Source organism: Perca flavescens, chromosome 8 (genome assembly GCF_004354835.1).
Source record: "Perca flavescens isolate YP-PL-M2 chromosome 8, PFLA_1.0, whole genome shotgun sequence".
Lineage (NCBI taxonomy): Eukaryota > Metazoa > Chordata > Actinopteri > Perciformes > Percidae > Perca > Perca flavescens.
In genome coordinates, this window is record NC_041338.1 from 34271201 (window position 1) to 34285447 (window position 14247).

General features: G+C 40.6%; 1 protein-coding gene across 3 annotated transcripts in view; it reads left to right on the plus strand.

Annotated features, from left to right (window-relative positions):
• aass (aminoadipate-semialdehyde synthase) overlaps positions 1-14038 on the plus strand; it is a 55069-nt gene extending 41031 nt beyond the window's left edge. For 2 of the 3 annotated variants that reach the window (XM_028584324.1, XM_028584323.1), the window contains exons 18-24: positions 6800-6940; positions 7067-7234; positions 8034-8129; positions 10042-10157; positions 11341-11429; positions 11530-11706; positions 12458-14038. In XM_028584324.1, the coding sequence (XP_028440125.1) occupies positions 6800-6940; positions 7067-7234; positions 8034-8129; positions 10042-10157; positions 11341-11429; positions 11530-11706; positions 12458-12576 (906 nt within the window). In that variant the 3' untranslated portion in view covers positions 12577-14038. The remainder of the gene's footprint in view (positions 1-6799; positions 6941-7066; positions 7235-8033; positions 8130-10041; positions 10158-11340; positions 11430-11529; positions 11707-12457) is intronic. The other variant, XR_003693129.1, reaches the window with a different exon arrangement.
• Positions 14039-14247: the final 209 nt, after the last annotated feature.

The following is a 14247-nucleotide window of genomic DNA, read 5'->3' on the forward strand; positions in this document are numbered from 1 at the left end:
GCTGTAGCTCTGGAGTCTACATTCTGTCAGCAGATCTCCAAGTGGAGTGTGGAAGCTCCTTATGTCATGAAACAAGATGAGGTGGCCTCAGTTGTGCGAAATGACCTCTCTATCATTCAGTTTGCCCAGTCACTCTACAACAAACATGGACAAGACCCTACAAAATATGAATACATTCGACAGAAGCTCCGTGAAGTGGGGCGTTTGTTGTTATGCCTGCGTACAGAATTCTCAGTACATAACCTAGAGGAGGCTGTTAAACCTGCTAACTTCCAGAGAGTTGTGCAAGCAGTAAAGAAAGTTTCAGGTTTTGATGAAGAAAAACACTTGTACCAGAAACCAAGCCTTGCGTTGAAACTGGGGCATACACTGCAGAAAATTGCTGACATTATTCATTGTAGGGCACTCATGGCAGAAGATGAAGAGTTGATCAGGTACACTGACACATTCAAGAAGTTGTACACCTCAGGTGGTCTGAGTTGGTGTCTCACAGTGCCCTGAACACACTGAGCGATGCAAAATACAACAAACCATCAACATTGCCCTTCACTGAAGATGTTCAGATCCTTCATCAGTACCTTGAGAAATCTGCAGAAAGTGCCTTCTGCAGCTTGAAGGAAGAGGCCACCACTCAGAACTATGCTCAACTTGCAAAACTCACACTTGCACAAATCATTGTGTTCAATCAAGACGTGCTGGGGAAGTTTCAAAAATGCGCCTCAAAAGTTTTCATGAAAGGGACAACACAAAGCTCCATGAAGATGTTGCCATGGGGTTGTCTAAGACTGAACAGAAGCTCTGCAACTATTTCAGCCGAATTGAAATCCTGGGGAAAAGGGGCAGAAAGGTTGCAGTTCTGCTCACACCAAGGGTGGTGGATGCTTTGTCACTACTTGCCAGTAGAAGAACTGAATGTGGCGTTTGTGCCACAAATGTCTTCCTGTTTGCAAGACCAACGTCAATGAGCCACTACAGAGGACAGGACTGTTTGCGTGTTCATGCAAAACCAGTGTGGAGCAAAGCACCCGAGTACCTCAGGTCAACACAACTCAGGAAACATGTTGCCACACTCTCACAAGTCCTTAATTTAAAAACAATGAACTTGATCAGGTTGCAGATTTCCTGGGTCACGACATCCGTGTTCACCGCGACTTCTACAGATTACCAGTTCCCACAACACAACTGGCTAAGATTTCCAAACTGCTTTTTGTCAATGGAGAAAGGACACCTTTCCAGCATGCAGGGGAAGTCACTGGATGATATTGAAATTGAAGGTTTGTATAGAAATTAGCCCTTGTAGATATTATCTGAGTGTTTGTTTTTTCCTTGATATGTTAATTTATAAACCTCTAGACTTGGCGTAGTCAACATCCTTTTCCAAGAAAAAAATCACCTTTCATGTCCAAATATGAGTTGAGGACTACTATTCAGAAATATAAGCATAAAAATACAGTATGGCTGGACAGTAATTCAAACTTATGTTTGTGGAGGTGCAGTCGAATTACGTTAAATATTAACATAATATCATATTGTGTAATCATTTGTACATGGATTGTTCTATCTTATGTGCTCATGGACCACATTAAACATAAACACAGGTATAATAGCTCAAAACTACTCAAGTAAAAATAGTTACTTTGCAAAAAAGTGGCAAGTACAAAACCACAGGCCTACTATCTTTTCCCTAGGTCTTTTTATTTGATGTGGCTATTTCAACCACGTATGTCCAGCTATTTATGTGAGTTTTACTAATGCCATTTTCCAGATGAGATTGCGTTAAGTGACGCTGAAGATAGTGGGAGCGATTCTGATAACGGCAACACAGAAGTCACAGCATCAGAGTTTGGAACTGTGGAGCCTGTGGATTTTGACTCTACAACCACAGAGCAAGACCATGACATTGGAGGCTTTGGTATGTTAACTCACTTCACAGTCACTGCTGATAAAATGTATTTTTCCTGGGACAAAGGTAACTTTTGTGAAATTTTGTGTTCAACAGGATCAGTGTCCTTTTGTGTCGTCCACAGTAAATGAGAGTGTACCTCCCTCTGAAGGTAAGATTCAGATTCAAGAGGTTTATTGTCACAACACAGTGGTTTATACCATACGAATTCTTACTTTACCCAACTCCCTTAACAGAACAGTTCAATAATAAGACAAATGCACAACACAAATAGAATAAAATATAAAATTTAAATATAACTTCCAGTGTACAATAAACCTAAGTTGGAATTAAAAAGAAAAAAAAAACCTGAGTTGAATAAGGTGCTCTGTGCCACACAGTTACAATTAAGGTGCCGATAGTCATTCAGACAAGTCACAGTGTCCTTTGTGACGGGCACGATGGTGGTGGACTTGAAGCTGGTGGGGACCGAGTGGTGACACAGTGACACAGAGTGGTGTGTCCAGTATGCCCTTGTTGGCCATAGTCCCTCCCTTTCAGCTGGTGTTGAGGGCTTCGAAGTGAGCGGTTTGTTTTCTGTTTGCAGTTTGTGATGTGTTGCAGACCTTGCCACATGCTCCCGGATCAGCAGTGGTGTAATATCCCTCCAGCTTCAGTCTGTATTGTCTATTGGCCTGTTTGATTGATCTACGCAGGTCATATCTGGCCTTTTTTCTAGTCCTCCGTGTCACCCGAGACACATGCAGCAGAGCGCGCATACATAGCATGGACCACACTTCAGTTAATCCAGGGTTTGTCGTTGGGGTAGGTCTTGCAACGTTTAGTGGGGATAATTTTCTGCAAATGTAGCCAGTTACAGCTGCAGCATATTCCTTTAGGTCCACAGTACAGTCCCCTCTCAGAGCAGGAGTTTTAAACCCACCACGGTCTGTACTGTTAAAGCAGTCCTGAAGCACTAGTTCAGATCCTTCATTCGTTTGAGGAGTTGCCTGTAGGCTGGCTAGAGGAACACTGAGATGTGGACTGATAGTCCAAAGTGCAGGTGAGGCACAGCCTTGTAGGCGTTCTTCACGTTGCTGTACACTTGGTCAAGAGTATTCTACTCCATCAAAGGAAAGCTCATCTGTTGATGGTACTTTGGTAGGACGCCCCTGAGGTTGTAGTAGTTAAAATCACCAGCCACGATGAAGGACAGCATCTGGGTGTGCAGTCTCCAGCTTGCTGATGAGGTCCTGTAGCATCCCCATCGAGCAGAGGCACAGCGCTGAACTCGCTTGGGAGATAAAGATAAAGAGAAGGGCCTGCACTTTAGCATTAAAAGTTCAATGTCCGATGAACCGTGCTTTTCAACAATCTGAACATTCCCACACCATCAGTTGTTAATGTACACATGCCGCCTCCCCTGGTATTCTTCGAGTTTGGCGTGCTGTCAGAGAGCCAGATCTCAGTGAGAATAAGAGCACAACATTCCCTTATCTCACGCTGAGTTGTAGTCCTAGTTCTCAGCTTATTTGTCAAGAGAACGGACATTAGCTAGTATGGTCCTGTAGCTCAGCCTAGCATGTAGCCCACCTCTCTTGCCTCGTCCCCGTTGTGGGCGCACCGGTGTTGCTGTGTCCTGCCGGCTGGAGTTGGCTTGGTTCAGGCGTAGGAGAAAGTTAAAGTTCAAGAGGCAGTGTTGTAAGCTTGTGTTGAACATTGCCAATGTCCAGAAGTTCTTCCCTGCTGTATCTTACTGTCACACACAAGCTGTGTGTGTAAGATGCACAATAACAAAATAAACAAAGTTACATCAGTGTCAGGAGAGCGAAGGCATGGGCACCATGGTGAATTGTGAAGCACCTTAATGTGCTTTGAATAAGATACATCCTTTTTAGGCCAGGTATGAAAGGAAGAAAGACCTAAATAAAAAGTCATACCATTTTAAAAAGAATAAAATTAAGTATAATTTATAATTAAATAATAATAAAAATAATAACTATTACATAAATTACTTTGCAGTGTATTCTACACATGCCACAAAACTGCACCATCCACAGTTGGATTCCATCTAAGGCCGGTTACACACTGGACGCCACACGCGGCGTGTCAGCCGCGTGGGCGTGTCCGTTTATATTTCAGCTCCCATGGTAACAGGTTAGAGCTTACACACTGCCTGCGTGAGACGCCGCGTCTCAGGCGCGCTCGAGACGCAGCGTCTGAGATGTGTGCATGCTAGAAATAGAACCAACGCCTATTTTTCGCGCGATACGCGAGCGTGTTGGAAGCGTTTCCAGGCAAAATAGAATAGGAAAAGATGTTTATATGTCATTTAGACACAAATCCATATTAACAAATGACATGTTGATGTTTGAAAGCCTCTAGGTTTTGATATAAATGCAGATAGGCCTAGGCCTATATGAATGTAAAATGTTTTTAATCAATTTTCTAGTATTGCACCTGTCAATACTAAACGAAATATTCTGTAGCCTATTTTGCCTTCAATATTGCCGACGTTGTCTTTGCTTTAATCAAATCAGTATCAATATTTATGTTTAACATGGTATTTCATTTTATCAATGGGGTCAGACACCTTCCTGGTGGGGAAAGACAGACAAAATCCACGCAGCTGACATGCAACAGAAACGCCCGCTCACGCCACGCCTGCAGTGTGTAACCGGCCTAAGGATATTTATGCACATCTCTGTGATGTTTCCTGTCTGAAGTTTTCAACTATCAAAATGCAAGAGTAATCTTAAAGAAAGGGATATAAATAAATAGCCCTAAATTTAATTGTACTGCATTTGTACAAAACATCTTGTCTGCAAGGGAGCAAATACACTTAATTTATAATCAGAAAATGTATAGTGAATTTGAGATAAAAGTAAAGTTACCTCCTTCTCTTCATATGTTCTCTTGATGCCCATGAGTATGTTCTATTAATTCTCTTTTGGCAAATTGGTTAAAAGACTCAAAATTAATGAGTCACAAAATCTGGAAGACTAAGAGGTTAAAAAGTAGTATTAGGCTGATTGTTACGTACTTTATGTGTTAGGTTTCAATATCAAGACTAAACTTTCAGACCAAGTTCCTACACTATTTAGCTAACCCTATGAAATCAGATTTATACTGAGAATCAGACCTTAAACCCCTAGTCTTTGTTTCATTTAAAATACGATTGTGTTGTACAATGCCAAAATAACTTAAGACATGTTACTAATTGTAGTATTACTAACTGTACTTAAATTAATTCATATATCAAAAGGTTTAGCCACTTAAACCGATGAACAGCAAAGACATTCTAAAAATGTTTTAATGCTGATGACTTTAATACACGCCATATTGTCCACACTCTAATGTGGGCTAGTAAAGTTGGTGAAATCACATCAAGTGAGCAGTTAACTGATATCCAAAGTGAATTATTAAGAAAAAAACACATTTTGTTTGTGATATATCTTTTTCTTGTTTGCCTATGTTCCAGGGAATTATGCTGATAAAGAACATGGATCCAGAAGAGTGGCAAAGAAAGTGTGGTCTAAGGCTGAGGTCGCTGCAGTGTAATGCGACACTTCAAAGATCATATAAGCAGGGGGAAACTGGCCACCAAAACTGAATGCAGTCACTGCAAACTGGTGGAAGATCCCGTGTTGGCACAAAGAACAGTGCAAAATATAAGGGACTTTGTTAGAAATAGAGGAATAACTGCAAAGAGGCAGTCACAAAAAGAAAAGATTTAAAAAACACTGACAGTTGTGGTAGTGTTTTTCTGTATGTGTTAATGTTTTAAAAAGTGTGGCTCTTGTGTTACAAGTTATCAGCCTGTTATAGGTTGTAATAATGCCATTTTAAAGGTTCAGTACAAAAATATAAGGTTGAATTATACAAAGAGGCCATCATAACAACAAACTGTAAACCAGCACTTATTTTATTTATTTTTTACATCTTATTAATTTATTTTTGTTATGATCAACCATGGGTCTTTTGAAGTTGGGTAAGAATGAGATTTGAGCAAAAAAGCTAAAATCAGTTATTGTCATGACACTTGTGTTGTGTGACAATCTATTGTTAAGCTGTTACAGGCTCCTATCTGGCTGTTAGTCAGTGTCACCAATTAACAATGGTGATATTTGAGTTGTACAATAAAATAATAATTAAGTCCCATTAACGCTTGGTGGTGTCAGGTTAATGTGTATTTATGTTAATGAGGCCAAGTTATTTAAGTGACGTCATTGTCCCTTTAAAGTCCCAATAATGTTTGTTTGGACCTTATAAATCACATATTTTTCAAAAGGAGAACTGTCTCTATAAACCACAATAGTTTTAAGGTGGTGTGTATCACGCTCTGAAGGGTGTATCTGAAGTCTAAAGTGACCTGAATTTTTTTCAATTTTTTTTGAGTGTTTTAATCTAACTCCCATAGCTCTAGGACCTCAGGAAAGGGTAGTCCATCTAAACCACCACCGGGCCTGTTTGGAGAAAAAGTCCGGCTAATCCACATAGACCCGTGTGTGTGTGTGTGTGTGTGTGTGTGTGTGTGTGTGTGTGTGTGTGTGTGTGTGTGTGTGTTTTTTCTTCCTGAATCAGAAAAGTTCAACACAACCTGAAAAAGACCTTTGACCTGGGATTAAACTAAGTTAGGATCTGATTTTGTAGATTGGGTCCGACTTGCATAAAATTACATTTCATGTGTTTTTTGCCGTCCAGACTTTGTAAAATCAATTTAGATATTCCAAAAACCCAATTTGGGCCGGCAGTCTGAACAGGGCCTTAGTGTAAATGTCGGCTGATAAGTTAGTAATAAACAAGTCTAAGATATATTTCAGAATACCGTAGTGAAGTTTAAAAACAATAACTAGATTAATCAGTGAAGTGACTGACGAAAAATAAATAGACGATATAAATGCTGGTGTTGTTCAGGTGGAGTCCTACAGCTCGTTCTGCGGAGGCCTCCCTGCTCCCGAGTGTTCGGACAATCCTCTTCGCTACAAATTCAGCTGGAGTCCGTACGGCGTGCTCCTCAACACCATCAGCCCCGCCATCTTCCTCCGAGACAACGAGGTACAGAGGCCCAGGAATTATTAATATGCAAAGAATTTCCTATAATTACAGTGTTTAAATCAACAGGAGAAACTCACTGCATGTGTGTCTGTGTCTGTCTGTGTGTGTGTCTGTGTTTTTGTCCAGGTGGTGAGCATCCCGGCTGGGGGGTCTCTGATGGAGTCCAGCATGCCGATGGATTTCCTTCCTGGTTTCAACCTGGAGGGCTTTCCAAACCGTGACAGCACAACGTACGCCGAGCCTTACGGCATCCAGACAGCACACACACTGATCAGAGGAACACTGCGCTTCAAGGTACAACTCACTCACTCACTCACTCACTCACTCACTCACCACTTTTTATCGTAGGAAGTTTCAGCTTTAGCTAGTTGGCCTGCTTGTTTTCTGCTGTTCTGCAGCAACCTGTTAAAAAAATGTAAAGAAATCACAGAGGCAAGCCTTTGTTTAAGTTGGTGAAGAATTATTTTCACTGTTGATTGATGTGCAGATTATTTTCTCAACTAATAAGTTGTAGTCAATTGTTTTGTCTATGAAATGTCAGAAAATGGGTAGAAATGTTACATCCCAACCCAAGTTGATGCCTTAAAATGTTTTGATTTGTCTGAAACAAAGTGTAAAAACCGCAGTATTTTCAGTCTGCAAATGATATAAAATAACAAATCCTCACAATTGACACAGAGGAACTAAGTCATGTTTTGGCATGTTGGTTTTTAAAAATTACTTAAATATTTAAGCAATTATTAAAAAAGTTCATGTGAATTCAATGCAAAACATTTTGCAAAATGTGTACGTATGTGTGAGTTCACAGAGTCAAGATTGTGTCCGCAGCTTTCATGCTTTCAAGTGTCATATACTGTAGAAAAAAAAAATATTTTCTTTTCTTTTTGCTCCATTATTTACTCCATATTTCTGAGACCAGAAGTGTCGGCGAGTTTCACTCGGATATTCTGTCCAATGACGGCCGTTTCGACAGCGTGACATTTGTTTACAACGCTAACCCTAACCCTGGTGTTTGACAAAGTGTGGTGTGAATGCAAACCGAAGCAGTCTCCCTGTAAATGTGGTCACTGCTGACTCCTGTTCTGTCCCACAGGGCTTCACAAAGGCCATGACCGGGTTTGTCAAACTGGGCCTGATCAACAGTGAGCCCTGCCCCATCCTGCAGCCCACTGCATGTCCTGTTTCCTGGGTAAGAGCCTCCGCTGAGGATCCATTCAGCCTCCAACCGTGGAAGTGGCTTTGCTGAAGAGGCTATAAATGTCAATAGCTTCGTGTCAACATAAAGGCTGCAGTGAGCCAAGGCTCTCTGACACCGATCACAGCTTACAGCAGATGATGTTAGTCCTCATTTATCCCTTTTTGAGATGTGAGAGAAACACCCAGTTCAGGGTGTGTTTATCAGAAATCAAAGCATGATTAGCAATTTTAAATCCTGCCACTTTATCTTTCTGAAAACACATTGGAAGGGAGATGAAAAGAGAAATGAAGAAATAGTGCTCATCTGCTAGCATGAGCATTTCTAAACGTGTCTAATCTCCATGTGTAGGAAGGCGTTTAAGGACACTTAAGGAGATAATGATAAGACCCTGTGTAGGAGTCTATGAGCTTTAAGGCTCTGACACACCGACCCGACGGCCGACCGACCGCATAAAAAGCAGTCGGACTGATCAGTTGGCTCCCCGAGGTCCAAAAAGTGCCTTGTATATAGCTGTATAAAGAGAAATTAAAAAGTAAGACCAGTGGGACCGGCCCGCTCTAGGAACGGCAAGGATTGCGGGTGGATTACGTGTATAGAGCAACAGCTTATACCTTGTCCCGTGCTAGCACCATCAAATCTTGTATTTTATGTGCTTTTATATCTGTAACAGTTTTTTAACTGCTCTTTTTAATTTCTTGTACTGCACTGTAACGTCTTCTTGTTACTTCTTCTTGTCTAGTTTTTATGTAAAGCACTTTGAATTTATCCTCGTGAAACCGTCCTGATCTGGCGAGCTCCAGTTCTCCTCTCCCAGATCAGTCTGGCATCTTGAGATAGAGAAAATTTGGAGCCGTTAGCCAAACGAGCGGGCCAATCAGCGTTGGTTTTGAGGCAGGTTTAGGTGGTGATAGACAGATGGTTTATCCAATCAGCTAACCAGAATTTTCAGACAGCGGTAGCCCTAATTCTGTTAGCCGCTCGCTAATGCTTTTTTTCTCTTGGATCCTTCTTTTGGAATATGGTCCGGGAACCTGAAATGGGGCCTTTTTATTCCTAAATTCTCGTTACACAAACGGCAAATATCCTTTACCGACATGCTGCTTGCTTGCTGAGCTAACGAGCTATGCTTGGCCTGCAGCAGCAGGGGCGGGCTTGTGGTTGTATTTTCATACGCTTCGTTGATCTGTTTGGTTGATTTGGCCCGTCTATCACCAACATAGGTGATAGACAGATGGTTTATCCAATCAGCTAACCAGTATTTTTGCCCCTTACCAAAAGTTCTCCAACGGAAAGTTCCCAGATGGATAGGCCGAGCAAATGCGAAGCGATCCATCTAGCGGGGTCAGATTACTTTTTTATTGCCCTGTTGCTGAAATGCTCTATACAGGAGGTTAAGAGGAGCTAGGAGACGGTCTAGGAACTGAAGAAGAGATTTAAGACTTACTAAGAGTTTTGAATGAGCTAGGAGACAGACTAGGAGCTAGGAGACAGAGTAGGACCTAAAGAGGAGCTACGAGAGGGTTTTGGAACTAAGGAAGAGCTTAAGGAGACGATCTAGGTGTTTCAAGAGGAGATTTACAATACAGGCGATAAGGGTAAAGAAGAATTTGGAGACGGACTAGGAATTCTAGTGGAGCTAGGAGACATACTAGGAGCTGAAGAAGAGCTTTAGAGACATTTTAGATAGGAAACAACACATGAGATTGGAAGTGTCTGAATGTGATCATTTTGCAGGACTCACAGTACAAAGAGAAACTGATCTGTCCTCTTCTCTCGTATATTTATGCTTCTTTATTTTAGTGTCATCTTTAACTTTGTTCACATAGTACCTGTTATTGTATTTTATTGTTTTAGTGTATCTGGCTGCTATGGGGATTTCATTTTCATCTATCTATCTATCTAGAAATCGCTTCTCTGTAAGCAGATGGGATTGTCCTCTTCTATTTCCCACGATGCCTTTGAGGAGGCCGTATACGAACGCATTGGAAAGGACGACTTTGTGATGGACACCCTGAGATGGTGAGAGACAAAAAAAACAGCATTTCAGGATTGGTCCCCGGTTAGTTTTACCGTGCACGGCAACTGGATTCTCGCGATAATCGGCGGATCACATAGCGCACGAATATCCATCTTGTCAGGCTTTAAGTAAAAGCGTTTGTGTCTGAACCAATCGGCGTCCGGGGAGGAGCTACTGGCAGCTACGGGCGTGGCTTAGGTGTGTTTGTTAGTACAAAACAACGATGGCGAATGTGATAGACAGATGGTTCGTCCGACTTTCTGTATTCTGCTAAAATACTACAAATTGCTTGTTTAACTTAAAACAAATGAAAGGAAATCATTTTCTTTTATTAAACAAAATGAATATTGAGTTGAATATAAAAGGCACCACTAAAAAAAGAATAACAGTTACATTTTAAAGTGCAGTGTTCTACTGATATTTTCTTTCAACTAACACAAAAACAATCTTGGAATGTCTTTTGCGATATGTCGCAGCCTCTTTTTATATATTTATATTTTTGTAGCCTTGTTTATTGCAACAGTTGATTTTTCGCTAGTTTATCGACGATAAAGAAACGTTATATTGCGCAGCCCGACTTTGAACCAGTTCTTCGGATGTCCATTTTTTTCTGATGCTTTTCTGAGCGGATGAGGCAGATGCTGACGTCTGCTGCTCTTCAAAGTTAGCGTTGGTGCTGTGGATGGCGGGCTGAGAACAAGGCTGAAGCTGCTCCTCTTCATGCACATTTTTGGCTTCCCTCCTTAATGAGGACGCCTGAAGTGGTGTAGCGTGCACACCCTTCAATTGAAATCAACTTTTCCTGGGGTCTCTTCAGACCAAGGCTCCATGCCGGCATTGTTCTGCTGCCGCTGGCGGTGAAGGTAAAGGGGCCACGATGGCATTCAAGCGTAGATTCCTCCGGCGGTAAAAGTGAACTGTTGGAAACATTCCATTTGTGCAGTTAAAAGATTAAAAAGCCAACGTATTTGCAGCTCAAATTGAATGACTTGTTCATTTATTCAATTCACCAGCAAAGCAGCGACAAAAGGCAACTGCTCATCTCTTTAGATTTAGCCAAGGATGTGTGGGCTGCCACTGCCGAGGGTTGTAAAGCAGAGTCGTTTTCTAATCCTTTTGAAACGGCTTTGTGAAGGTTATTCTATTGTGTGGAAAAGTCGTGTTTTTCTGTCTCCGTGCGTTCAGGTTTGGAATGCTGAGCGACGAGTCGGCGCTTCACGCCGACAGCGTGCTGGCTGCTCTGGCAAAACATCTGGAAGCCAAACTCTCCTTTGGTGAGACGCAAGCTCCTTTCATAACCACAAATTAGAAGAACACAAGTACCAAATGTAGTACTAGTACACAAACTATTAATGACTTCTCTCCCTGGTTTAGGTGAGGGTGAGCGAGACATGATCATCCTGAGGAACGACGTTGGGCTTCGCCACCCGACTGGCGAGCTGGAGACCAAACACATTAGCCTGGTGGTATACGGGGACCCCAGCGGCTTCTCCGCCATGGCCAAGACTGTAGGATACCCAGCAGCCATTGCTGCTCGCATGGTCCTTGATGGTCAGTGATATCAGTCAGAAAAATTGTTTCTGAATTAAATGCTAACTCAAAAAAAATAAAAAACACAATAAAACTATGACACACAAAAACTGTAAAAGTGTGAATACCAATCGCACAAAACTAAATATAATGAAGTTTAATACGATTTTTTTTATAACTACAAAAGCTTGACTGCACTGTATGGAGAACCAAGAGACGCTTGATGATACAGTATATTTGATTTAAGTGCACATGGAAAAAAAATGTTAGTGTTTTACACTGAATATTTGGAAACGTGTACCTCCAACCAGGTACAGGTTTTAAAAAAACTTTTCAAAATAGTCTATCCTTTTTAGTCTGTGAAGCTAACGTGAGTTTGTCAGGTTGTGAAGCTAACATGAGTTTGCAAGTCTGTGAAGCTAACGCTAGTTTGTCAGGTTGTGAAATTGGCATTAATTTGTCATTTTGTGAAGCTAGCGTTAGTGTGTCCTTTTAGTATGTAAGGATAACTTGATAAGGATAACTTACGTTTGTCCGTATGGTTAATCAGTTTGTACTTTTCAGCCTGTGAAGCTAATGTTAGCTAATCCTTTAAGTCTGCAAAGCTAATGTTCTCATCAGTCTGTGTTGCTGTATGTTCTAAATTGAACTGAAACCAGTAGCTGCCTAGAAAGTTGAAAAAGGTGTAGGGTATTTTTTTTTTTTTTTTCAATAATTTGTAGTAATTATTTGCTGAAGTTTGGACCTAAATCTGTGTGTTTTCTTTCTGCAGGTGAAATCAGTACGAAGGGAATTGTGGTTCCGTTGATGAAGGACGTCTACGAGCCGACACTTGCCCGACTGAAGGAGGAAGGACTTAACTTTGTATCCAAGAGCACCGTGCTGGAGTAGAGAGCAGATCAGTAATCACTGTAAATGCTATACAACAAGTCAAGAGAAAGTTGGTAAAATCGACATACTGTCAGCTGCCTTTTCACTTAACTATATCCAAACCGGATCTTCCCGACACACTCAGACTCCAGCCAGGGGCTGATAAAATGAATATTAGTTGTGTAATTACAAAAAGATATATGTAAAAAGGTTTAAAGGGGAAAAAGGCTGAATACAGGAAAAAGTCAATTGTTATTGTTAAAAGTTGTCAAATGTTTAAATCCGTGTTATTTTTATTGTGTTGAAATTTCATCACAATTTGGCGATGCTTTCAAACTGTGTTCGTTAGTTTTAGGTCAAAAAGCTGAAGAGGCAGCTGGTGATCACATTCAGTAATCTGCAGACATTAACGTCCTGAGTTTGGCTAAAATAAAATCGGTACTAAACTGAAATTGTTTCACCGGCATCGACTATTTCAGAGAAAAGTTATTCTGTGAAGATTTTGTAAAAGGTCGACTGATCAAACACTATTTTAAGCATTAGAAATTTAAAGAAGCCCTGCCACTGCTGCCATTTCTTATCTTCCTCACTTTCACCGTGAAATGAAGCCGCCTTTTTAAGTGCTTTCGGAAATTTTTGTGAAGATTTGTAAAAGGTCGACTGATCAAACACTATTTTAAGCATTAGAAATTTAAAGAAGCCCGGCCACTGCTGCCATTTCTTATCTTCCTCGCTTTCTCTGTGAAATGAAGCCGCCTTTAAGTGCGTTTGGAAATGTCAAGATCTATAAACGATCAGAAAACAATAATTGTGAAATATAAAGTCTACTTAAGAACACAACCGTACGTCACACAAACGGGCTATTTAAGTGACACTCCCACCGCTGCACAACCCTGCGGTGAATTGTCTGATGTTTCTGGTCTGAATGGGCCTTTTAAGACTGTATTCTGTATTTGTGGAACCTGAATTAAGCTTCCCAGACTAATGAGTATTTATGTCTGGCACCTGAGTAGTATTTATTTTATTTTTGTGGGCGATATAGTTATCCTTGTAAACGGTTTGTTACATGCTTTAAATGGGTAAAAAAGAGTGAGAGAGAGGGCTGCTATATATTTAAAAAAAAATACTATATCCATATTTATACGGGATATGTAGATTCTATGTGGATCTCCAGAGGGTTTTAAACAGCAGCGTGTTTGATATTTTGTTAGATTTGTAGGTCTGGATCTGACGTTAAATGTTTTTACAAATTCAGGTGCAACTTAACAAAAATTCAGCAAAAGAGAACGACCCTTACACACGTTAGTGATCGCAGTATTGGTTTAATTTACCTCGCGGTAAACCTCCAACATGAACACAGCTTTTATTGTTTTGTCTTTTAATGCTTGAGCTGACATTTATGATTACAAAACACACTTGTTTGTGAAAGCTTGTTTTGATAAAACAATTTTTGCTTAATAAAAGTGTAAAAATGTTACATGAATAAGTCATTCTGTCACGGTCTTTCTTCCTCTTTCGTTTAAAGAATTTGCAAATGTAATCTTTGCATTGTTTTAACTTACACTTACATTTATTGATGCATCTCTTTGATGCAATTAAATAATTCAATGTAGTTTTTTCTTAATTCATTATGATCAAGTGTTTAATTACTCTGTTGGCACATTGCAACTTCCATAATTGTTCTTTGTAAAA